Here is a 27,679-nt window from a genome sequence, read left to right as displayed (position 1 = left end):
GATGGCCGGACATTCTCCTTCAGGATTTTTTGGTAGACAGTAGAATTCATGGTTCCATCTATCACAGCAAGCCTTCCAGGTCCTGAAGCAGCAAAACAACCCCAGACCATCACACTACCACCACCATATTTTACTGTTGGTATGATGTTCTTTTGCTGAAATGCTGTGTTACTTCTATGCCAGATGTAACGGGACACGTACCTTCCAAAAAGTTCAACTTTTGTCTCGTCGGTCCACAAGGTATTTTGCCAAAAGTCTTGGCAATCATTGAGATGTTTTTTTAGCAAAATTGAGACGAGCCTTAATGTTCTTTTTGCTTTAAAGTGGTTTGCGCCTTGGATATCTGCCATGCAGGCCGTTTTTGCCCAGTCTCTTTCTTATGGTGGAGTCGTGAACACTGACCTCAATTGAGGCAAGTGAGGCCTGCAGTTCTTTAGATGTTGTCCTGGGGTCTTTTGTGGCCTCTCAGAGTTTTCTCTGCGCTCTTGGAGTAATTTTGGTCGGCCGGCCACTCCTGGGAAGGTTCATCACTGTTCCATGTTTTTGCCATTTGTGGATAATGGCTCTCACTGTGGTTCACTGGAGTCCCAAAGCTTTAGAAATGGCTTTATAACTTTTACCAGACTGATAGATCTCAATTACAGTACTTTGTTTTCATTTGTTCCTGAATTTCTTTGGATCTTGGCATGGTGTCTAGCGTTTGAGGTGCTTTTGGTCTACTTTGTGTCAGATAGCTACTATTTAAGTGATTTCTTGATTGAAACAGGTGTGGCAGTAATCAGGCCTGGGGGTGACTACAGAAATTGAACTCAGGTGTGATAAACCACAGTTAAGTTATTTTTTAACAAGGGGGGCAATCACTTTTTCACACATGGCCACGTAGATTTGGAGTTTTTTTTCTCACTAAATAATAAAAACCATCATTTAAAACTGCATTTTGTGTTCAATTATGTTATCTTTGACTAATAGTTAACGGTTTTTGATGAGCAGAAACATTTAAGTGCGACAAACATGCAAAAGATTAAGAAATCAGGAAGGGGGCAAATAGTTTTTCACACCACTGTATATATATATATATATATATATATATATATATATATATATATATATATATATATATATATATATATATATACATATATATACATATATATATATATATATATATATATATATATATATATATATATCTTGTCACTAACTGTCCCTCAAAGGAGCTCACAATCTAATCCCTACCATTGCCATATGTCTATATTATGTAGTGTAAGTACTGTAGTCTAGGGCCAATTTTAGGGGGACCCAATTAACTTATCCGTATGTTTTTGGAATGTGGGAGGAAACCGGAGTGCCTGGAGGAAACCCACGCAGACACGGAGAGAACATACAAACTCTTTGCAGATAGTGCCCTGGCTGGGATTTGAACCAGGGACCCAGCGCTGCAAGGCGAGAGAGCTAACCACTACGCCACCGTGCTGCCCCAATCTTGTCTCACTTTACTTCCTGTGAAGTCTGATTTATACCAACCAATTTTGAGAAGTATGAATTAATCAGACGATAACTTAATTGTATGCTTCCCCATGGATTCTTCTTGAAGTCTTGCATTATTATTCCAACTTTACATGTTTTCATACTCATTCTCAATTTAACCTTGTGGGGACCTGGTGCAGTAAATCCTACGCAGCACTTGTAGCTGCCTAACTTTGATGCGGTGTAGGATTTATGCCACCTGCCATTTTCCCTCCCGACTCGATCGTGTGCATCCGAGAGGGGAGATTAAGCTGTCATATGACAGCTGACATCTCCCCTCAGTGATCAGGAGCCATTGCGATTGGCTCCTGATCACGTGATCATTACCATCACTGGCCGATCATAGTGATCGAATGCCCGATGACCGACGCAATACAGCAGTAATACATTACCTGCTCCAGCCGGCACGAGTCCCCTGGTGGTCTTCTCCGCTTCGGGCTCCAGAGCTACACAGAACTTCCTGTCCCGGCAGGAAGTTTAAACAGTAGAGCGACCTCTACTGTTTACACTTCCCCTGGACAGGAAGTTCAGTAGCCGGAGAGGATAAGAAGTTGCGGGGACTCGCGCCGGCCGGAGCAGGTAATGTATGCGGGGGGGGGGGGGGGGGGGGCGGCAGCTCCACAGATTGTGATCGGTTTCAGGCTAAAATCGATTCACAATCCGTTTGCAGTAAAGGTGGCCATACGATCCCTCTCTGATCAGATTCGATCAGAGAGGGATCTATCTGTTGGTCGAATCTGATAGCAAATCGCCCAGTGTATGGCCACCTTTAGAGTGATGTAAGATGAGAGCAAAGTAGATTATTTATGGAGACCTGCAGTACTCTTGCTTGCAGTGCATTATATCCCACTCCAACCTCATGTACTGCCAACAACTAACACTATTAACACTTTATTTACACTCTTTATGGACATTATCCTTGGACAAAAAACTGCGAAAATAGAGAAGAGTCTGACTGATCAAATGAACCTGGCCAGGATATTTTAGAGCCCAATTCCAGAAGTCCTTGTTATTTAGTATTATTAAATTAAATGGTCTGGAAAGAGGTTTAGAACATTTTGAGGGTTGACTCCTGTGTCTTTGTCCCTACTGGAGATATTGGCCATTGCTTTTCATATTTGGGATCACCAATGAGCTTTGTGGCTTTAAAGAGAACCCGAGGCGGGGTTCTTCCATCGCAATCCCCATACAGAGGATGGGTCTGTCTATAGAGCCCAGCCTCTGTTGCTAGTTAGTTTCCTCCAAAGACCCCCCTGCGCTCAGCCAGACCCCATAAAGCACAGCCGCACTATGTGGCTGTGTTTACCTCACTAACGTCAGTCTCGGCTGCTCCCCCGGCTCCTGAATCGCTCAGGTCCCCGCCCCTTCCCTCCAATCAGCGGGGAGGGAAGGGACGTGGGCGGGGACCGGAGCGATTCAGGAGGCGGGAGAGCGGAGACTGACATTAGTGAGATAAGCACAGCCGGCTGCGACGCGCTGTGTGTCACCAGCGTGGCTGTGTTTTATGGGGTCTGACAGTGCGCGCAGGGGGGGCTTTGGAGGAAATTAAATAGCAACAGAGGCTGGGCTCTATAGGCAGACCCAGCCTCTGTATGGGGATTGCGATGGAAGAACCCCGCCTCAGGTTCTCTTTAACAAGAAAACTGGTAGATCAAAAAAACAGGAAGTGTGTAACTCAAAGACTAGTTGTGAGTCCTAACTTACCCACTCAGTTACAATTAAAACTTTTTTTTTAACAGACTGTTACTTTTGAAGAGACGTCCCCACTTCAAGACAGGAAGTGATCAGAACTCTCAGATGGGGGCAGCAATAAAAATACAACAGAGGTTGCAGCTTGCAACTATTTAATATGCATTAAAAAAAATTCTGGAATCGGGCTTGAACAGTTGTCCGCTACTGGATGGGGAAATTATTCAAGCTTGCTCGGGTCAAAGCAGACCAGAGTGAACAATGCTAAAACTGTAGCTGGATAGTGTAATGGTTAAGGGCTCTGCCTCTGACACAGGAGACCTGGGTTCGAATCTCGGCTCTGCCTGTTCATTAAGCCAGCACCTTTTCAGTAGGAGACCTTGGGAAAGTCTCCCTAACACTGCTACAGCCTATAGAGCGCGTCCTAGTTGCTGCAGCTCTGGCGCTTTGAGTCCGCCAGGAGAAAAGCGCGATATAAATGTTCTGTGTCTGTCTGTGTCTGTTAAAAAATAATTGACGCTGCATTTTAGTGAATGTACTCATATGCTAACACTTGTAATTAAAAATCTTGAAAAAAATCTAGGATTTATTATTAAAAAAAAAATTATTTGCTGCATATTAACCACTTCACCCCCCCAGTGCTAAATTTCTCCGTCCCTCTGCGCACCGCTTCACCCCCAGGGACGGAGAAAGGCGCACTTGTTTGTTTACTGGCTGGGAGTGGGCGGGGACCTCGCGCGCACACTCCAGCCAGCCAGCACAGCAGGTGACTAATTGGATGTTAGGAACAAGCGTTCCTAAATCCAATTAGACGCGCCGATTGCGGACACAATGGAGACTGCTTCAAACAGAAGCAATCTCCATTGATAACAATAAAATGTAAACAAACGTGCAGCGCGCGATCGCGCGCCCCCGCGTGCGCACGCACACACCCCCGCTCTGCAGTGCAATGATTGGTTATGGGGACCCCAGTCCCCAATAACCAATCATATCACTGAAAAAAATCAATAGAAGCAGCGCTGCAAAGTACAAATCGCGCTGGTGCTTCAGGGGTGAAACCCCTCCGTTGTGAAGTGGTTAAACTATCATCTGTAATTACACAAGTTGTTTTTTTTATTGAGCTTAAAGCAACTAAAGCATTTAGTCTGATATGGTCCAAAGTCCCAAATGTTTTCACCTAATTATTAATAACTCATATGGTGAAGTTTAGTAGAAAGATACATGACCCAAGGCAAAGCTGCTGAGATAAGCACAGAGGTCTGTTTATGCTGGATCTGAGCGTTGTAAGTTCCTCTCCTCGCTGCCTCACCAACCGCCATAATCACTTTGCAAAAAATGTGACTGGCTAAAGTCACATTTTCAGACAGTAAGAGGAAGGCTTACTGCAATGTTACCTCCTAACACCCTCCCATTCCCTCCCCATATGAGGAAGAGAGGAGGAGGGCATAGGAGGGTGATCAGGGAGAACATTGCAGCAAGCCTGCCTCTTCCTGTCTGAAAATTTGACTTCGACCAAAAGTCACCTTTTTTGGAGTAGCGATTATGGGGGTTGCGGGGAATAAGAAGAAGAAATGACAAGTCACAGAGGTATGTGGATCCAGCATAAACATACCTTTGTGCTTAAATTAGGGTGCTATGCCTGAGGTAATGTGTGCTTTAAAGGAAAACTTTAATGAGAGGGATATGGAGGCGACCATATTTATTTCCTTTTAAACAATACCATTTGCCTGGCAGTCCTGCTGATCTATTTGGCTGCAGCAGTGCCTGAATTACACCAAAAACAAGCATGCAGCTAATCTTGTCAGATCTGACTATAATGTCAGAAACAGCTGTTCTGCAAATGCTTGTTCAGGTCTATGGCTATCAGCAGGACTGCCAGGCAACTGGTATTGCTTAAAAGGAAATAAATATGTCAGCCTCCATATCCTTCTCATTACAGTTGTCTTTAAGTAAATCAGGATGTATAAGTGCTTGCCCTCCGCAGTGTAAGAAAGTCTCTCTCACTTAGGACCTGTACACACTGCTGCGCTTGCTCTGCGTTTTTTAAATCGCAAAGCCTTCAAGAAAATAGAAAAAAACACATTGCATCAGTGTGTACAGGTCTTCACGATTTTCATGATTTTTCAAAAGACCTTGCGATTAAAAAACGCATGCGATTTGAAAAGCGCAGCAGTGTGTACAGGCCCTTAGGAGGCTGACCTTGGTTTTAACCTCTCACCTCCAATTGTGGCCATTGTTTTCAATAAGGGGCTGTAATACTCTTCCACCTACTTGTTGGTAACACAGGCCACATTATGTTCCAACATCAAGTGATACAGTTGAGCGCTAAAGCATGAACATTGCTGCACATTAGTGATTGTTTTTCTTTCCCTTATCTATCGGTATATAGGCTCAAGTTTCTATCTGTGATATTCTGCAATGTGCAGCAATGAATAGTGAAATGTAACATCACCGTTTTTTGCTATTGTTTGCTTTAAAAATAATGTGACCATTTCAATTTGCTTCTTGTCAGATTATCATACAATAGGTTTGACTTCCTATTAAATATCTTCTATACATGTAATGTTATTTATTCTGTGTTAACTATTGCATTATATTTTAATCATTTCTCCACATCAAGAAAAATTTGAAATACAAACAAAGAATATAAAGAAATACACATACCTGTGCTACTGTTTCTTTTAACAAAAGGATTAGAACTTGATTTTGACTTGGATGTCAAGTATGTAGAATTTGAGCCTATTGAACTTGAGGAAAGGGATTTCCCCAGATTATCTGAGCTGACCTTCTTTGTGTTATTAGTGGCTGTTTTACTCCAGTCTGGAAGGCAACATTGTACTTGAATTAATATTTAGGAAAAGGAAGCACACCAAAGATAATACGGTTCAGTAAAGGTTACATGCAATTCTACAGCATTTTCAGCTACCAAGCCTGAGGCTGGAGGTGCCACTGCCAAAGGATAATAAGTGTTTTTCTTTATTATTGTACGGCATGAAAGCACTCCAGATAGTAGAAAATTGAAAGGTTTAGAGCACTTGAGCAGTATCCTGCAGGCTACTGTAAATGAAATACGATACAGCCTCTTTTTTATAGTTATAATATTCTTGCAATATGTGTTGGAGTAACCTAGCCAAGAAAATTTGCTCTGGAATATTGGTTGCCAAGGAAGCCCTGGGCCAATGTGGTGTCTGGTATTGAAGAAATGGTCATCATGGTGTCCCCTCCTAGACCCCTTACCCTTTTAAGTAAATTGCACTCACCCAACCCTAACCAATTTGAATACAGTAAATTTCACTGGGCAATTGCATTTCCATGAATTCAGTACCCAAACCCTTGGCTGACAGAGCTCAGCTGCTTATCCTCCTGTGGGTATGTAACTTAGAGACTGTTCTTTATCAGTTTTATGATATATATATATCTATCATAAGACTGATAAAGAACAGTCTCTAAGTTACATACCCACAGGGGGATAAGCAGCTGAGCTCTGTCAGCCAAGGGTTCGGATACTGAATTCTGCCAGGCAACAGAGCAGCCCCGATGATGTACATATGTGCCATAAGCCGCTGGCTGAAGGTGCGTATGTTTCTATGTTGGGGGGGGTGGAGGGACAAAGGCCAGTGTTCAACAGAGCGGCTTCCGGCAGGTGGGGGGAGCATCCAGGACAATGCGATCGGGTGTCTGGTAGCGCAAAAGATCAGACATACCATATCTTTAGCGACTGTACCCACGCTTGTCTTACTGCCCAATTCTCAGCCATGACAGTTGTTATCACCCGCCATAGCCGTTTTCAGACCAGAGTGGGTATGGGCCTTTACTCAGTTTGAACTTCACAAATCAATGTGTACATGATTGATCTTAACAGAACACATACATTGCTACCCCTTCACCGTTCTTGACCGGTTTTGTCACCTGTACCACTTAAAGGGGTAAAGTGGTAATCACGCTTTAAACCTGTAGTGGATTTCTAGGACCCTGTGGTCTACACAGGGCCAAGATATACAAGTGTTTTTACTTAAGAAGGAAAGTGTTTTAATTTTTTTATTTTTAACTCATACACAGTATGTGGAGCTTTTATATTTTTTTCTGCTGAGGAATTTGAAACTGACCACTATGGAGGGAGTTTTAAAATACTTGGTTTATTAACATCAAAATTGTGGAGTACTAAAGTGTAGTGATGGAAATACAGGTTGAGAAGCTCATAAACATTGATTTGTGAAGATCATTCAGATGAACTCAGACTGCTCTTGGTCATCTTTAAAGGCTTTCATTCAACACCAAATTCATTGATTTTATGGTTTCATTTAGTCTTCTAGATTTATATATTAACTTCGTTTTCCTTTCAAGGGAGCCTCACCAGCCACAGATAAATCCTCCTGTTCCTTTAATGGTACGTTCATTAGGAACTTAAGACTTTTGGACTCTAGATCACACATCAATGCAGGCACTTTGAAATATACTATAGCTTTCCATGAATTAATATTTCAAAAGTGTGGATTTCATCCATTATTGATTCCAATAAATTATTTACATTTACCTGAATTATCTGGCAAGCGGAGTTTCCCACAGCAGAGATGCCGCCTCCATTGTTTTTGTACATTTTCTTTCAATGCACAGTGGAAGACAAATATAAACAAACCTATGAAAAATGGGTTACACGTTAGTTAATAATATTCCATTTCCGTAAACTATGAGAAGTTTTTGTGCTACAAATTACAAACCATCTACAGGCTTAGATCTTCTCTTACAGTGCTAAGTGATTACATTTAATTATGTTATACCCATGGAACTAGGTAACCACTTAAACAGGCACTGCAGTCAAAATAACATAATAAAACTGCTTATTTTTTACAATATTAATTTATAGATTAGTCAGTGTTTGCCCATTGTAAAATCTTTTCTCTCCCTGATTTACATTCTGAAATATATCACTGATGGTGACAGCTTCAAGAGAAACCGTGACCAAGAATTGAACTTCATCCCAATCAGGAGCTGATACCCCCTTTCCCATGAGAAATATTTTCCTTTTTACAAACGATTTATCAGGGGGCTCTGTATGGCTGGTGTTGTGGTGAAACCCCTCCCACAGTGGGATGCGGTTTCCTGTCTGTGAACCTCATTGCATTGTGGGAAATAGCTGTTTACAGCTGGGTCCAACTGCCCAAAAAGCAAGCAGCATCTCCTTCTACTGACATCATCTGCCAACAGTGAAAAAAGGCACCATGTGGTAAATGTCGCAATGTAAATCAGGGAGAGGAAAGATTTTACAATGGGAAAACACTGATTAAATCATTTATACATAATTATTGTAAAAATGAAGCACTTATTACATTATTTTCACTGTAATTCCACTTTCAGTCCTGCTAGGTGATCTGTGCGGAATGTTTGTTTCTGAGAGTTCGATGCACAAAGAGATATTGCTTGCTTGGCAGTTGGAAAAAAATGTTATTTCCTACAATGCAAGCAAGTTCACAGACAACAAATGTCAGGACCATGGTCATGACATGACACTGTGGGAGGGTTTTCACCACAATATCAGCCATACAGACTACTCTGATGATCTATTTGAGAAAAGGTAAAGATTTCTCATAGAAAAAAGGGATTTCAGCTACAGATTAGCATGAAGTTTAATCCTGGGATAAAGTTCCTCTCTACAGAATAAAGAGTTAAGAATTGGGTGCAGTAGGATCTGTACACAGATCAAGACAATGAGGCAAACAAGATGTCTGTTAGTCACAAGCACCTAAGTAAACGTTAACTGGCGGAGAGGGAAGTGTTGGGAACAAAAGGAGAAAAGGAGAAAAACAGATAGAGTTGATGGAAAGTGATGGAAAGTGATGAAAAGTATGCTAAAATTCTGGTACTCCTAGTAGTATGGTGTAGCTTTGTAGTGTACTCCAAACTCTGTGTAGCTTTCTGTGGCTCATCTTTTCATTTCTTTGAAAGCTGTGTACCTGCTGAGGGCCACAGGGACTGCTGGAAGGGACTGCTGGAAGATCAGATCAATAAAAGACAGAGACACAGACTGCTGACAAAAACTCAGAAGGCCATACAAGAATGTTGTCAGAGAATAAGGGACACAGACTGCTTACAAGAGACTGTAGGCAGCTGTAATTGTCAATAGACTCTAGAACGCACTGTGCCTACTGGCACAGATTGCAGGCTGTGTGTAGCAGAGAATCAGAGTTTGGCACAGGGTGAACATAGACTATGGAGGTAGTACAAAAACACAGCTAACAGGGATGATAACTCAATGATCTAACACTAAAGACCAATGCCGTCTAAGGGCATAGATACTTTCTGATTACATGATAGTAGATGGTGTACTTTTTTGTTTTTACTAGGCCTAAGGCCCGTTTAAAAACAGGCGCTAGGCTCTGGCCGCGACCCCCGCACTGGCTGTCCTCTAAAAAGCGGTGCACAGACTTGCGCACGCCCCTCACATGCTCCGCACACACACGCTCGCCCCCCACTGGCCCCTTAGTCCGCCTTCCGTCGCGTCATCCTCCCAGCTCTGCACTGCATGTCCCCTTTGCCCTAGCAACCGCAGGGACAGCGCAAAGCTGTTAGAGCCAGCTGAACTGTGCGCACATGTGTTCATTTTCCACATGAACACAGGGACACTTAGACATTATTATATAGGATGACTGTGCTTCCCTTACATAAAGTCATCTCAGGTGACACAGATGTACTGTTCTCAAAACATCAAGTGGTTAAGAAGAGTTGTAAGGAAATAGGAAGTAAGAGGAATAAACGGGTTGGCGCCTTCATACTTCTTTAAAACTCTAAAAGCAATTTTTTTTGTTACAATAAAATCCTAATTGGCTGGATAGTGTAATGGTTAAGGGCTCTACCTCTGACATAGGCAACCTGGGTTAAATCTTAGCTCTTCCTACTCAGTAAGCCAGTACATGTTCAGTAAGGAGTTCTTGGGCAGGACTCCCTAACAGTGCTACTGCCTGCTATAGTGGCTGCCGTGCAAGCACTTTGAGTCCGACAGGGGAAAAGTGCTATACAAAGATAGGAATTATTATAAAAATAGGGATTTACTAAAATAAAACCTCATTGCAAATGCGTGTAGAAGATGCCAGTTACCCATCTGCTATTGCACTAATATTTCAGCAATACTTGGTATGGCCTGATATAGCCTAGCTGAGGGCTGCATGCTTTTGTCACCATATAGCACATAATACATTTAAACCAGGTTTGCCCCATAACTAGTGAGCTCCAATTATCTCTGGCCTGAAGACGCCCTAGTAAATTGTGCCCACTGTTTCAATCATTCCAGCTCCATATTTTTTCCCCTTCATTTCAGATTGTGGCAGCATTCCCACTCCATGTACAGAATAAGGAGCATTTAATACATAGAATTAACATGTACTAAGTTATAGGACCAACTTTAGAAATAAATGAGTTGTTTAGGGATATAAATGAATTGTTTAAGGATATAAGCAATGTGGTTCAGGCTATATTCATTCTATTTTAAATACAGACCATGGAACATCATCTAACAGCTTAATACGCAAAGTGCTCAAATGGCACAAATTCTTGTTTCAACCAAACTTCTGCAGCAAAAAAATATGTTTTAAAATGATTATCAGATGTGTGATCCAGTAAAGTTTAAAGAGTTAACAGTAGGCTTAGGGAGCAGAACCACTGCAGCCGCTCGGTTCTACATCATCATGCTGTTCAGACTACCGTACATAAGAGAGACAGAGCTTTCTGGGGAGACCAAGTAGAACGTTTATACAAGGGTTTCTTACGTTATATGTGTAAATCTACTGAACTTTTTAAAGCTAGATATTGGAGTCTGTTGTAATTTTTATGTGTTAGCTGGTGTCAATTACTCATACTAAAAAGGCAAGGAGATTCAAATAAATACCTTATAACCCTAAGTCATGTTTTACCTTGCAGAGAGTTGAAAATGGTGAACAAATACAGGAAGGTAAGAGTTGCTTTGCCCCATGCAAAGAAAGCAAATCCCCAAGTCATCCCCAGAAGGAATGTGAGACTGACAACACTGCGTATGTTTCGTAAGACCTCCTCTCGAATGCTTCGATTCGTCCTCTTTCCATTTCTTCCACAAATCTGTACCATCACCACAATGAACATGGCTACATTCATCAAGAACATAATCGCAAAGTAGGCCACACAGGTCACGTAGAAAACTATGTTATCAGTTATCCAGCAGCTACAATAAAGCAAAGGAGAAAAGGAATATACTGACTGATATCTTTATACGATACTTACTGATTTATTTTTTCAATATAATAATGCATATACTTGAAGTGGGTATATTTCTGTAAGGGCTGGTTCACACGGACTCGTCAGTTAAACGTTTCCATTCAAGTCAGTGGGAGCATTTAACATCGCGCGATTACCGTCGATTACGCATCCGATTTATGGTATCGTTTCAGCTGACCGTAGAAGCCTCATGCTGTTCTAGGGATGATTTACTGCCGCGTCTCCATGTCCCCTGTAAAACCCTGATCACGACGGGACGCCAACAATCAGTGCAGAAAGCCCCTGATGAAGACACCGCGAGACGAGAAGCTGGAAGCCACCCATCTGAACCGGCCCTAAAGCATTAGGCATTGGAATGTGCTGAGCAAAATAAATGTATTCTCAATGTAATTTGTTCTAACATATATACTTATTATGCATTAAACATGTATTAAACATTGACAAAGGAATGCATGTGCTGTAAAGACAAAATGAAAAATAGTGCTCCTGTGGCTAATTTGTTTTTGACTTGAATACAGTGTTTGTAAGAAGAATTAATAATAATCATGATTTGAGGTCTTTAGCACACATCCTCAAGTATGACTATTTCTGGTATTTTGCCAAATACACTAAATAACTAAAGCAGCTGCAGATGTTTAACAATAAACCTTATTTACACCAAAGTAAATGAATATGCTGAAAGCTCCAAGAGTACAAATCAGAATCCTTCACAAAAATGAAATATGCAGCATGATTTTTTAAAGAGAACCTGAGGTGGGATTGAATGATGTTAGTGGGGCACAGAGGCTGGTTGTGCACACTATCACCAGCCTCTGTTGCCCTATGGTGTGGCCCCAGGACCCACCTGTGCTCTGCTATACCCAGCACCATGCAAGCGAGGCTGTTTACATGTGAATGTCTGTCAGCGCCGCTCCCCCGCCTCCTCTGTATCGGCGCTACCCGCCCGCGTCCCTTTCCTCCATTCAGCGGGAGGGAAGGGACGCGGGCGGGTAGCGCCGATACAGAGGAGGCGGGGGAGCGGCGCTGACAGACAGTCACATGTAAACAGCCTGCTGGCGACACACTGTGTGTCGCTAGCACAGCGCTGGGGATAGCAGAGCGCAGGGGGGTCCTGGGGGCACACCATAGGGCAACAGAGGCTGGTGATAGTGTGCACAACCAGCCTCTGTGCCCCACTAACATCATTAAATCCCACCTCGGGTTCTCTTTAATGTATGAATGTTTCATTCTCCTTTGTCGTCTTCTTAAAGTCAATGGCCCATAAGCAATTAATTTTTTCTCCTTAGTTTTCTCCAAGTTGATATTTTCACAACTTGTCAATAAAATGTTCTGTAAACCCCCAGCATGCAAGAAAATACACAAAATAATTTTGACACTACCTTTTCTTCTACTTTTGCTGTAAAGTTTTTTTTAAAGAGAAGATGAAACATTTTTTACCTAAGAGAAAACTTAGGAGAAAAAGCGAACTGCATATGGGCCAATATGTGTTTTCATAGATACTAAATGTGGAGTAACAAGCATGAATAGAATTATGATGACTCTGTTGTGGACAGGACATAATTAGGGCTGGTACCAGCTGAAAATCCTGAATGCTAGGATTTTAGAAGCGATTTGAAGCAATGCCTGCATTCCTTCTATCCAAATAAATCTGAAAATGCTGCAAGCATTGCATTTGGGTTTTATGCAAATTGCAAGCAGAGTAGTGGAATGACTTTCATAGGGTTTTACTGCGCCTTAGCAATTTGCCGATCAAGGGCAATCACGCTGAAAAGCGCTCCTCTAAAATCTTACCTCACCCTGATAAACATTGTAAAATGCTTCAGAGATGCTGGCATATTTACTGCCTGCAAGGTAAGTTACAGCTGGATTTTTTTCAGTTTGTGAAGTGAGCAGGAACAGCACATGATTTCCCAGATGCACATTTCTGCCAAATATGCTTCTAGAAAATCCAACTGATCAGTTTCCCTGAAGGCAAGCAACTCTATAAGATACATTTACAGTTGAGGAGAAATGTACACTCAACACAGCTTCCATGCAGGCTCTGTATTTATAATTTCCACAAATACAAAGCTACACTTTCTGCCTGAACTCTGCTGCCCAATTTATATCAAAGTACCTGGATGTTATGAGGTAGGAGAGACAAAAAAAAAGTATAATAGAAATAGATTAGGTCCCCTGGTACTCATGGCAGCTGCTGTGGCTGTAGCCATACCTCTAGTTCAAGAGCTTATCCGCTCTAAAATAAATATTACATTTTGGAGTTCCACTTTAAATGTGACTCAATAAAACACAAAATTAATAATGTAACATTATGTACAGACTGAATATTTTTGTAGTTTTCCCAAACTACAATTAAGTGACCTGGATGCAGGAAGGAAAGCTCATGCAGATACAGCTAACTGTGACCAATCTCAAGAGAACAGAAAGAAATTGGCTTCCAAGACAATATCCTCCAGTTTGTTGCATCTGTTTTGAATGCAAATTGTGTAATATATTTAGGCTCTGCACATCCATGCAGTTAGTCAATCTGATGCAGCCTGCCCTGAGAAGCGCCTCCTCCTGATGTATACAATCTCAAGGAAAACCACAACAAACGCTTTTTCCTATAGCAAAATTTACAGGTTCCTAAAAGTCTACATTTAAGACAAATTAACTTACTACGCTTTCTTTAAAGGAGTCCTTTTGCGAAAAAAGTAGGCAGTTAAAAAATTTGACAGATGACAGGTTTTTGGCCAGTCCATCTTTTTAAGGGGGATTCTCAGGGCTTTGTTTTCAACAGCATTTCCTGCACAACAGTTGCAAAATTTAACTGACATAATAGTGTGCAGGTGATTAGGGAGGCCGGCTGGTATCTTGCTATTTTGGCAGTTAAACTGTTGTTCAGGAAATGCTGTTGAAAACAAAGAAAGCCCTGAGAATCCCCCTTAAAAAGATGGACTGGCTCAAAACCTGTCATCTGTCACATTTTTTAACTGCCTACTTTTTTCGCGAAAGAACCCCTTTAATAAAATAACTGCAAGTGCCCTTAATTATTTTTTGTAGTTTACATTTAGCAAACATAATCATTGTATTAAAGTTTGAACACTTACAAAGGATCACCACCATTTCCATCAGCATCCTTCCCATACAAATTGCTTCCATATGCAAGATTCTTGTGTGTACTTGCTAAAACAATGGCAACCACGATAGCAGGTACACCTGTAATAAAACACCATGGTAGAGCAAAATTATCCCTACAGGCTTTACATGTGACTACACAATACATTTGCCATACATTAAAAATATTATAAACAGTTACCCAAAAAAAGTCATAAAACACCACAACCAAAATATTTTATATGATTGTTTGAGAAAGGCTTAGATCTCCTTAGGTTTTACTAACTTCATATCACAGAAACACAAAGTTAAAGTGCAATTCAGAAAATTTCTTTAAAAAAATACAAAAATGCTACACAAGTAATTTTGTCATTTAATGTCCTTAAGGGACCTCTGTCACGAAAATTTAAAAATACATGTAAACATATACAAAGAAGTATGTTTCTTTCAGAGTAAAATGAGCCATAAACTACTTTTCTCCTATGTTGCGGTCACGTACAGTAAGTAGTAGAAATCTAACATTACCAACAGATTTTGGACTAGCCCCTCTTCTCATGGGGGTTCTAAGGGTTTTCTTTATTTTTAAAAGCACTTAGTGAATGGCAGTTGCTCTGTCCAACTGCCAAAAAAGTGTGCAGCGAGCAAGGAGGCTGGTCAGCATCTTTGTATAAATCTTTTTCAGGGAATGCCTTTATAAAGAATAAAGGCCAGGCTGAAAATTCCCCATGAAGAGATGGAAAACCCCAAAACTTGTAGATAAATGTCATATTTCTACTATCTACTGTAAGTGACAGCAACATAGGAGGAAAGTCATTTATGGCTAATTTTACTCTGGAAGAAATGTACTTCTTTGTATGTGTTTTAAATTTTAAGATTCTGGTGACAGTTTTGCTTTAAGTTTATTTAACATTTCGGGTTTGCAGTTTTCAGCCTCCTGTGCAGAACTTAAAAGGGACTAGTTGCAGCATACATGTAAAATTAGCAATGGGTAAAAAGGATGCCAGATACAGTAGTTATTCTAATTTGCGGTTAGTAAAATGGGCATGGAAATGCCAGAGAATATCATTAAATTTACCGATATTGTACTACTTCGATCCCTGATATTAGAATATTTGTAATTAGTATTGGTATTACTGATATTCTACTGTCTCTCACTGTAAACTAATTCTCACATGAACTTTCCGCTATCTATGGCTAAACACTAACCTCCCCCCACCAACTCCTAACTCTAAGCTTCCCCCTGTGCATGTCTAGCATTAACCAACTCACATAAGACCAAGAGCCTTCCATCTCCATAGGTAAGTATCTGGTTTTTTTTTTTTCACTTAACATTCACTAACTATATGATACCTTTCCAGCACCAAGCAAAAAGAACTCATGAGAAAAATGAGTGAATCAGAGTAAATTTGAAAAAGGAAGATATACAAATGATCAGAAATGCGGTTCATAATGTAATTATTGAGCTGACTTACCCCAACCGATAATGCAGAATTTCAGCACATATCGCCGAATATACGTGTTGAACACTTTAACAAGAGCAATGTACATATGAACAGCCTCTAATCCCATCCAGGTAAATGTTGCTAAAAGAAAGAAGTGAAGCACGGCAGCTACAGCTATACACAGCTCCTTGATTTCAAATGATGCAAGCCAGCCATCCAGGAGAAAGAACAGGTTCAGGAACAGCAGGGCAGCACTTAGGTTCATCAGTATTTTAGATGGATAATCACGTCTTATTTTCCTAGTAGAATAAGGTAAAGGTTACAAAAATGGCAAAATAGTCAAGAAGAGTAAAAACTTTGCATTGAAGTTAGTAGTAGATTATCTGCTACTATGTATATAAGCAACCATACAAACACATATCTGTCTATCTTAAGTACCAGCGGCCTCTGCCCTCTTAAGGACCAGAGACCGCTGGTACAAGAACGACTGAATCCCGACTAATCGCCGATCATACCTGCTGCAACCGCAGTCATTGCCACACGCCGGGATCCTCAGTTTTATGTGAGTCGGTCAGGAGTCACTTTCATTGGCTCCTGACCATGTAAGCCAATGGGAGCAGCTTACATTGATAGACACGGCCAGGAGCCAATTAAATTGGCTCCTGACCAGCTTACAGGGCTCTGCTATCATAGAGACAGGCAGAGCCTGTGAGCTACGGCGAGAAACATCAGGTTTGAGCGTCGCGATCGTCAGGGAGCGACGGAAACGGCGAATGCGCGCTGTGACCGGTGATTGAAATCTACGCCCTGCCAGCCAGGAGCCCACCAAAACAGGGCGTAGATTTCAATCACCGTGGTCCGAAAGTAATAAAAAAATTAAAAAAAAGGTTGTGATATTCTCTTTATGCATGCCAATACTAACATTGTCATCAATAATTTTAGATGAATTATTATAAAAATCCCCCCCCAGGTTTTCCAGTCAAATAATGTGTTTCATTTTACGGCTCCAGGCGCATGGTTAATTAATCTCACCACTTTAGGCTAGGTTTACTGTGGAGCAGCATAATGGCCACTTTGTAACACGACTTGCCTCATGGCAAGTGACCTATAGTGACGTTCACAGTGCGGCACATGCATTGTGATATAATAGCATGCAGCATCATAATGCTCTCCATGCAGTGCATTGCCACAAAAATGCACACGTTAACAGTAAGGGTGAAGCATAGTTTTCATTGAATGTATGCTCCACTGTATCCAACTCAACATGTGCGGCGCCGCTTTGACGATCTGTTGTGTTCCTGCTGTTGCAGGGAACACAACACAGTGCCCACTGTGAATGTAGCCTTAGCTTTAGGTCACATGTTAAAAGTATTTACACTGTGTTCTGTCTTCAGAATAGACGTCATCTGATTCTCTTGGATATCTCTATCCAAATAAACTCTGAATAGTTCATCAATAATGTTAGATGTTTCACTACTGAAATAAAAATGTTAGAATGCAATCTTTCCCTAGTCTACCTAAACCTTCTTGTTCATTTTCACCATATCTGAGCAGACTATGTCCACTTTGATCAGTTCTTGACTCTCTGCATCCAAAAATCATTACCATCTCTCCAAAACAAGAATAGTTACCACACATATTATGGTTGCATTAGCCTACACTGGTGTTACTATTATACATTTAAATAATATTTGCATATTTGCATGTAAAGTTCAACTCACAGCAATGCCCTAGATACTGAGATGAGGAGTGAAGACACAGGTAATATGTTGCATTCCATGCAATTAGTTTATCAATATCAGAGCTCAACAACTACTTTTAATAAGTAATGCAGAACAATACATACTCAAATGCAATATAGGTCAAGAGAGTAGCAGCTGTACATATGGCAGATATTCCACAGCCAATATACGTTATGAAGGTAAGTATTTTAGTATTCTGTGGATCTATAGAATCGTCTGACCTCTGAAGATCCTACCAACAAAAAAAGAGAGAGAGTTTTAAAACAATCATTGTGAGGCTTTGTGCATATATCCTATGCTATTGATTATTATTATTATTTATTGAATTTATTGATGAATTTATTGATGTAGTGTTCCCGTCCTATACACCCCAGAAGACTACACAGAATGAAAGTCAGTGGAATGAAGCATGGTAGTGTTCTACCAAATGTCCCAAAATACTTTTCATTGACTGCATGTTTCACTGTATGCTACGCACACAACATGTGATGGAACTTTCCCCCTCTATGTTGCATTTCTATTTGTACAGGAAACTGAATACAACTTCCCACTGTGAAAATAGCCCTATACTCAAAAACACATTTTTTGGTTTGCTTTTTGGCAACTTTGTGCTTAGTACACACCATGCAATTTCCCCTCAAATAGATGAGTAGAATCAATTATTGCCGACAGGTTTATCTGATTTCCGATCACTTTTCTTATCAGTTTTGTATAGAAGTGATAAATTCAATTAGAAACTAGGAAATCGGATTGGACCTATCGGACATAATCGATTCTTGTCTTCAGTTTACCTGATGGGAAATTGAATGGTGTGCATCAGGCATTAAGGTTTATTTTTATTTTTTGCATACAACACCTGTTTCCAATCACGGTCCATTTTTTTCTCTCTTTTTTTCTGTTAGGCAATTCTGCACTTTGCTGTACCGTGTTTAAGAGGAATTACAATTTAATCTCAAGAATATAAACATTTCAATGTGCATAATCAGAAAAATCTACAAGGTGGGGTAAGACATGCTTTATTATATTTGTATATTAATCTACATGTGTATCACATATGTTTAGATTATATTGGCCTCAATTCACTAAGCTTAACTCCTGTCTTTAATAACTCTTCTGAGCTGTTTTACAGTTATCACCATAGCGATATAATTGTGATAACTGTAAAACAGCTCAGAAGAGTTATTAAAGACAGGAGTTAAGCTTAGTGAATTGAGGACATTACCTAGGTTGTTTTTTGTTTCCTTGCATCTAAAGAAAACAACTTTATAAATTATGAAGTGTAAATCAGACAGAAATATAGAAATGTTGCTCTAATGGATCTGTTTTGCAATAGTAAAGGTTTATCTCTCCTTATTTGACATTTTCCCCTTGGTGATATTTTGAGTAGATTGCGCAAACACATGAGGATGCACACCATAAAAAGGCTAATAAGCACAACTATATTAGTATTGGGTGCTGTGTAACAGTAATAGTCAATAGAGATATACAAAACACGCACACCATGCAAGCTCAAATGCAAAAAGGGATATATTGAAACACATAATCTGACAAAAATGCAGTCAAAAACATGTAGCAAAATGGTGTGAAGCAGATATATACAACTGTACAAAAAGCCCAGCAACTTCTGTAAGAACAGCCTGCAAAATACAGTACATGTGCAAAAGTGAAGTACAGGTACGTGATAACTGCTGTATCTTATAACAAGAAGTGCTGGTTGATAATTAAGTAGAGACATGTGCAATGCAGCAGGACACCACCGCTCTGCTGAATCCCTTCAGTTGCCTCCTCCACTTGCCCCATTGATAAAGGACATTTCCGAATTGCTGCATCTGGGTAATGCAGCGGTGTTTGTGCCTTGCTCTTGCTCTATTGTACTGTATTGTACTGTTTGTTCTATTGTATACTGTTTTGAGTAGATAGGCCTGAGAAGAAGCACATAATGGCCAAAACAGCCGTCAGGCCCTTGTTCAGTGCCCAGCACCTACTGCAACACCCTCCCCACAGGCAATACAGTAGCACAGACAATGCTTTATGCACGTTTGCCAGCAGGACTTACACTTGTGGATTTACATTCCTGATGATTGTCATCACTTATTGTGGATCATTCAAGTAACTTGTCAGCAGTTCCGGATGCTATGTCTTTTTTTATACCTCTGATTGAATACTGCTACGCTTACATCCTGAGCACGTTGACAATCTATTGTGAGGGGAGAAGGCTAGCTGTGTCGCACACACTCCACTGCCCCATCCCACAGCGGACAGTACAGATAATGTCGGTGTTCATTTTTCTCTCTTTTTCTTAAACCTTTGGTTTTATATACAGTAGCACTTTTTATTATTAAACTATAATGGCTGAAACGTGAGAAATAATGATGACTTATTTTTAAAAAAAAAGTCTTATTCTAATTAAAATGCATCAAAAAATATAATCATTCTTAGCAAAAAAAAAAGTAGCACCCAAAGAAAGCCTAATTTGTGATAAATAGCGATAAATTTATTGATGAATTATTGCGAGGAGTGTGATGTGAAAATTACTGTGGTTTTTAAAGGAAAAACCTGTGATAGGGAAGTGGTTAAATCCCCACTGACTTCCTAGTTTCATGAATGTTACCCGCAAGTGAAAAAACTGTGAAACCATGGGATTTCTAATGACATCTGTCAAAATTCAATCATTACCTGTTCAGTTTAGATTTACCATTAAGAGACTCAATTTTGTTTCACTATATAAGTAACTAATAGAAAAGAAAGCTACACACTTACCATTAATATACCAAAATGGGTGAGATGATTGCACAGGCATACTGTCTCATTAGAATTGGATTCATTTTTCAGCACACTGCAGCCATCTTGATTCCAGCCACCATATCCACCTATTGAGGTAAAGTACAATTATTTATTAAACCCCACTAAAACTTCCGTGGCCTTTTATTTCCCAGCCCCAACTCCATCATGAAAACAAATGAGCAAACACTATACAGCACATGTACCTGCTGGATAGCATGCTAAGCTCCTGTTGTTCTCGATGGCAATTGGGTTTACCATCAAGCTGTAGCATAAACCATATATTGCTCACTTGTTTATATGATGGCACTACAACTCAGGATGTGGGGTGCACTGTGGTTATATGTAAATTCAGGAAAATCACAGGTGCAGTTGCAGTTCTTACATATAATAGAGACTCTTGGAGCTGTATGTTATTTCATAGGATAACTTTCCTTGCTGAACTAAACAGCAAAAATAGGGAACAATGGGGCATTTTTACAATGCGGTAAAACTACTGTGTGTAGAGAGTACACAGCAATTGTACTGGTACTTCCGACAGGTTAGTAAGACCAGCATTACTTAGGCAACATGTATGTTGTTTGGGTACCGCAGGCTACATGCATTGTACAGGTGATGCTAATTGCACAATGCGCACTATGCAAGCGAGTTCTACCGCTGCATACTGAATATGCCCCAATATTTGAGAACTACATTTTTCTTTTGAAGTAACTACATTTGAAATTGTGATATGGGATTGGGCTATTTCCCCTCTTATTGCATATTTTAGGGTGAATGACTTCTGATTTTTAAGCGATACATAATATCAGACAAAAAGGTGACTGAATAAACAAATAACACATATTAAAAATTAATACTTCATTTATACAAGCAGCAGAAATGTAGAAAAAACAACCTTAAAGGGCAACTGTAGTGAGAAGAATATGGAGGGTGCCATATTTATTTCCTTTTAAACAATACTAGTTGCCTGGCAGTCCTGCTGATCTATTTGGCTGCAGCAATGTCTGAATTACACCCGAAACAAGCATGCAGCTCCTCTAGTCAGATCTGACAATAATGTCAGAAACACCTGATTTGCTGCATGCTTGTTCAGGTTCTGTGGCTAAAAGTATTAGAGGCAGGACTGCCAGGCAACTGGTATTGCTTAACCACCTTGTCGCCCCCATAAAGCATATCTACGCCCCATTAAACATTACTTCCGTGCCTGTGGCGTAGATATATGTACTCCCACTGCCAGCGCCGCAGTCCGCGCTCCTGCTCGCTTATGCGTGTACTCCTGCACTCGTTTACGTTGCCGCCAGCTCGCCTGGAGATTGATGAATGGGAAAGCAGTCCCGGTACCAATGATCGGTGGCTTCTATGAGAAGCCGCGTGATCATTCTAAAAAAAAAAAACAAAGTTTCCCAACCTCAGTACACTTCTCGTATAAAAAATTTACAATAACAAAAAAAAAACAAAAAACATAAATAGTTACCTTAGGGACTGAACTTTTTAATTATGTATATCAAGAGGGTATATTACTGTTACTTTATAAATTATGGGCTTGTAATTAATAATGGCCACAAAACTGAAAAAATGCACCTTTATTTCCAAATAAAATATTGATGCCAGACATTATGATAAGGACATAATTTATTTTAAACGGTGTAATAACCGGTACAAATGGGCAAATAAAATATGTGGATCTTAATTACAGTAGAATGCATTATTTAAAAACTATAATGACCGAAAACTGAAAAATAATATTTCCAATTTTTTTCTTATTATCCCGTTAAGAAGCATTTAGAATAAAATTATTCTTGGCATAATGCACCACCCAAAGAAAGGGGTGGTGGCGAAAAAAATCATTGTGATAAGTAGTGATAAAGTTACAAATGAATGGAAGGAGCACTGGAAGGTGGAAACTCCTCAGTTGTGAAGTGGTTAAAGAGACTCTGAGCTCCCCATAAAATCGCAATATGGACTTCAGCCTGAAGTTGTCCATGCGCATCCCCACCATGCATGTTAAGCGTCATCACACAGGCCAGTGTGAAAGTCCTGAGCATGCGCGGTTTTCTAAGACTGAACCGTGCATGCGCAGGACTCTCACGTCGGCTGGCGTGATCACGCATAGCGTGCGCAGCGGGGACATGTAAAGAGCAAATACAGGCAAAAATTGACGAATGACAGAGCCGCCAGCGGGACCGGGAGAAAAGCCAGGATGATGCCGGGGATCTCGCGGGCTAAAGTGGGCTGGAGGAAGTGCCAGGTAAGTCCATGTTGTGAGTTTGCGGAGAGCTCAGGGTCCCTTTAAAAGGAAATAGATATGGCAGACCCCATAGCCCTCTTGTTTCAAATGTTCTTTAAAGAGGATCTGTCAGCCATACTATCTCAGGAAAAAAAAACAAATATATAAGTAGATAAATACTTGCTCTACTTACATAACATATGTATTGCACTGTCCACGTTCTGATTCCTGTGAATTTTATAAAGGAAAAGTAGAGAATTCTATTCTAGACAGTTTCCATATTTACTGTGGCTATTTTGAAGCCAGTAGTGATGTAATATCCGCCCTTAGTCTACTCTGCCTGATTTGCCTGCCCTTCACTATAGAAAGTGCATTGTTTCAGCCTGAGAAATTTTGGCCAATCAGAGAGGAACAGAGGTGTGGGAGGGGGAAACAGGAGGGAAGGAGGCTTCAGCCAATCAGGCTGCATTAGTTAAGTCTGAGGGGAAGTAGAAAAGCAGAAAAAGACAACCCAGCATGCCCTGCAACTTCTCTTTTGTGTACCAAATTTTCTGTGTACCAAATAAGAGTCATGTAAACTGGGGAATGATAATTTATCATCAAGAAAAGTAATAGTGATTTTAACTTTTGGATTGCCTGATTAGCATCCTTATTACTTGTTTACCAGATACAAATAAATAATTGATTTTATGCCTGACAGTTACTCTTTAAAGAGTAATGGGGGGAGGGAGACACCGAGAGCCCACTATGGTGCAGTATGTACTGGAAATTAGATGTAGGTGTGTGGATGTGGAGTGATACTCACAAGTCTGGGTCACCTTCCAGGCAACCACTGTATAGGCAGGTGGGGAGATTAAGCCTGTCCCCACTCAGGACTAAGAAGTCGCTCTCTGTAGATAGGAAAAAAAGGGGGCCAAATCCCCTCCACCAGGGGTGGACACAATATTGTAATCAATGTTACAGAGGCGCCAGAAGTATAAAACAAAATAAAATATTTAAAAGGCAGGGAGGTCGTTGGTGGACTTACCTCCCTGATGCGGACACAAGAAAAAATGTCGGATTTTCGACAGAAAAACTTTTTATTTACATACTCCAATTCAAAATGCTTTTTGAATTTTGAATTGGAGTATGTAAATAAAAAGTTTTTCTGTCGAAAATCCGACATTTTTTCTTGTGTCCGCATCAGGGAGGTAAGTCCACCAACGACCTCCCTGCCTTTTAAATATTTTATTTTGTTTTATACTTCTGGTGCCTCTGTAACATTCTTTAAAGAGTAATTGGGACATAGAGGCATGTTAAATCGTAAATTACATACCTCTGTCCCCCCTGGCCACCACACTGCCCACCTGAAATTGCAGATGAGGAGCTTGTCAGCAGACTGGCAAAAGAAGGGGCATTCTTTGCAGGAGAGGGATACCCTCTCCAGCATCAAAAACTCCCCTTTCCCTCCTCTCCCCACCCATTCACTGCCTGTCCCTGCCTCACACTGGCCCTTGCTCTCCTCTCTGTGCTCTGTGAGTGAAGCACAGAGCGAACCTGCAGAGTTGTGACCCCGGGGTCACAGCCATTTTTATTTTCAAAACCAACTGATTAAATCACAGGAACAGTGGAATCACAGGAAGCAGCACTACCCCATCTAGCTGGCCCCCTGGATCAGGTAGTATTTTTTTTTCACATTTCCTACCAGCTCGGGTCCACTTTAATGAGACTATGGAAGGGGTTAATAAGCAATATACAAAGTCTAGGTACTCCACTGCACTATATCATCCCCAGTGGCCAACCTGCTAAACTCACTCCAAGGACACACTGATAACTTGTCTAGGAAATTGCAAACATTCCAGAAGAAAATAAATAAAGAAACAAGGTCTCTCTAACCTCATCTAAGGAAACACTTTAAAGTTTTGGCAACAATACATCAGCAGAAAGGGGGGTCATGAATGCAGAAATGAATTACCAATCCACTTTTTGTAGAAGTACACAAACATTATACACATTAAGGCCATATTATTAGCAATGATATGGCCTTAATGCATATTTTTTACTTAGGTGATATTTACTTAAAACGTACATGTGCAACATCCTGGAAATGAAGCTCTGTTATATTACAAGTTTTATATAGGTCAGAATATAGCCAGAAACCTCTTCATTGTCTAATCTATAAACTCGGCAGCTTATAAAGATCCCCATAGAATGGATCTATGGTCAGTAAGTATAATTGACTACCATTAATATGTTGGTAATATAAATTATGTGTACAGTTTATACAAACAGAAATAGCTTACGGTTTTTGGTGGAATCCCAGAAAACACATGTTGGATTTCCATTTTCCTAATACAAACAAATACAGGGTTAGACACTGAAAAACAAGATTTAGCTAAATCATACATGTAAAATTCTGGCCCGTGGACAAAATCTGGCCCTCAGAGCCATCAGATTTTACCCTCAGGTGAATTTCCCACTTTGCATCATGTTTAGCCACTGTATACCACCAGAGTAGATATATTGGAGGGTAAGCCTTGGCTCACCAGGTAAGACGTATGAGAAGGGGGGCAGCACTAGACACCAGGGAACTGTATAAGAGAAGGAGGGGGCCACTTAACACCAGGAAACTATATAGGGTAAGGGGAGGGAGGGGGGCTATTAGACAATAATGCATTTAGATCAATTTCCAATAGATTTCCCATAGATTTCATTCTGAAAGCTATTGGAAATCTGTTCCTAGTGTGTGGCACACATCAGATAGATTCCTGTCAAATTCGACTTGACAGGCATCTGACAGAAATCTATCTGATGGTCGAATCTGCTGTACATCTATAAGTTTATGGCCACCTTAAACAGAACCCGAGGTGGGATTTAATTATATTAGTGGGGCACAGAGGCTGGTTGTGCACACTATCACCAGCCTCTGTTGCCCTATGGTAGGCCCCCAGGACCCCCCTGCGATCTGCTGTCCCCTCCGCTGTGCTAGCGACACGCAGCGTGTCGCCAGTACAATGTTTACCCTTGCGGTGTCTGTCAGCGTGGCTCCCCCGCCTCCTCTGTATCGGCGCTACCCGCCCGCGTCCCTTCCCTCCCGCTGATTATAGGGAAGGGACGCGGGCGGGTAGCGCCGATACAGACCAGGAACTATGCATGAACCTTTTCTGGATGGCAGGCTATGGCCCTTTAAGCACCAGAGCTTTTTTCCAGTTTTCAACTGTGATTATCTCAGTAGATGGCTGTATTTAGCAGCAACAGAGCGGCAATAACGGCGGGAACGCGTGGCAAAGGCAGATTGAAATCTATGAATTGGCAGGGATAAACATCTCCAAACATGACGTAGATTTCAACTGCATAAGTCTGTAGAAGTTAAATATAACTACAAAAAAGAAAGCAGTTCATCACATGGTTCAGTTACTATCATATGCTACCACTTATAGATACATTTTAAAACTAGCTATAATATGATACATTGAATTTGGGCAAAACAGCTGAAAAGCACATCAACAGTTTCAGGATCTGATGAATAAACAATTTTACATGACCATGCAAAGAATACCAAACCCAAATAACCAATAATACGAACAAACAAACACATGTTTAAAACTTTCCTGAATCAGATGCTTGCAGTTAATTGCATAACAGAAATACAATATCTGTGTTTCTTATTGGACAAATTCGATTACTTCCGAAATCTATCATTTAAAATTTTATTCAGAAATATGTCTGTAGACAAATTTAACTTTACAATAGCATAGTTTTACAGGTCTGGTCCACAAGGGGTTATCTATACAGCAATCATTCCCCCATAGCACAGTAGGCATTATTGCAACTCACGTCTTGGCTTAAAGAGGAACTTTAGCATAAGGGGGGGGGGGGGGAATACATCAATACATTGCAAAGTGAGAAGTTAAAAAAATAGAGAGATCAAGAAATGATTGATATTCGCCCTGTTATTTGTTCATATTTTTTGATCCACATTCAGCCTGCACGTAAATCATCTTTACTACTAGCAGACATGAAAAAACAGACAGCACCAACTGCCATTATTGATAACCACACCCCCCAACACTGTGATAGGCTAAAAGGTTGTTTTTTTAATTACTATATATATATATGCACTGAGGTAAATACTGGTTGCTTGGCAGTTGGGAAGAGCTCTTACTTCCCACAATGCAACAGGAAACGGTCAGCATCTAGGTCTTAACATCACACTGTGGGAGGGGTTTCAGCACAATATCAGCCATATAGACCTCCACTGATGGTCTATTTGAGAAAAGGTAAAGATTTCTCATGGGAAAAGGGGTATCAGCTACTGACTGGGATGAAGTTCAATCTTGGTTACAGTTCCTTTTTAATAATCAACAGATTGAGAAGACACAAAATTATATAGAGACCAGTATTATTCAAGTGCCCAGGAGCACCACCAGAGGCTCCAATAGAAGAAGCAGTGCGCCCAGGTCCTCACCCCGGTACCTGGGGGTCACAGCAATAAATCCACAGAAGGACCGACACCACGCAGCGTATTGTATAGCTCTTTAGAGTTCTATTAGAGCAAGCATGACAGCAACAACAGGCGCTGTTTCGGCCTCCTTAGGCCTTTTAAAAAGGCCTAATGAGGCCGAAACCGCGTCTGTCATTACTTTCATGCTTGCACTAATAAAACTCTAAAGAGCTATACAATACGCTGTGTGGTGCTGGTCCTTCTGTGGATTCTTTATAGTAGAGACCAAGGCATATATGTAATAACAGCGCTTGGAAATTTTAGCACCGCGTGTATGCAATAGAATTTTGGTTATGTTACCCATCTTCTACTATCACCTATCGAAACCAAACTCTCACATTAACCCTCCCCTACCTATGCCTAACACTGCACTAATAAATCTTGCTGCTACAGCTGCTGAAAGCACCAATTCGATCTGTGGGCCATAATTACACAGCTAATATTGGTCACA

At 40.7% G+C, this 27,679-nt stretch overlaps 1 protein-coding gene across 7 annotated transcripts in view; it reads right to left on the bottom strand.

Annotated features, from left to right (window-relative positions):
- ADGRG6 (adhesion G protein-coupled receptor G6) overlaps nucleotides 1-27,679 on the bottom strand; it is a 236,862-nt gene that overhangs the window by 7,595 nt on the left and 201,588 nt on the right. For all 7 annotated transcript variants that reach the window (XM_068232044.1, XM_068232047.1, XM_068232048.1 and 4 more), the window contains 8 exons: nucleotides 25,028-25,073; nucleotides 20,498-20,607; nucleotides 17,842-17,969; nucleotides 16,026-16,294; nucleotides 14,547-14,655; nucleotides 11,121-11,404; nucleotides 7,751-7,852; nucleotides 5,881-6,036 (listed from right to left, as the gene is read on the bottom strand). In XM_068232044.1, coding sequence (XP_068088145.1) covers nucleotides 5,881-6,036; nucleotides 7,751-7,852; nucleotides 11,121-11,404; nucleotides 14,547-14,655; nucleotides 16,026-16,294; nucleotides 17,842-17,969; nucleotides 20,498-20,607; nucleotides 25,028-25,073 — 1,204 coding nt within the window. The remainder of the gene's footprint in view (nucleotides 1-5,880; nucleotides 6,037-7,750; nucleotides 7,853-11,120; nucleotides 11,405-14,546; nucleotides 14,656-16,025; nucleotides 16,295-17,841; nucleotides 17,970-20,497; nucleotides 20,608-25,027; nucleotides 25,074-27,679) is intronic.

Source organism: Hyperolius riggenbachi, chromosome 4 (assembly GCF_040937935.1).
Source record: "Hyperolius riggenbachi isolate aHypRig1 chromosome 4, aHypRig1.pri, whole genome shotgun sequence".
Classification (NCBI taxonomy): domain Eukaryota; kingdom Metazoa; phylum Chordata; class Amphibia; order Anura; family Hyperoliidae; genus Hyperolius; species Hyperolius riggenbachi.
This window is presented reverse-complemented; position numbering and strand designations above follow the sequence as displayed.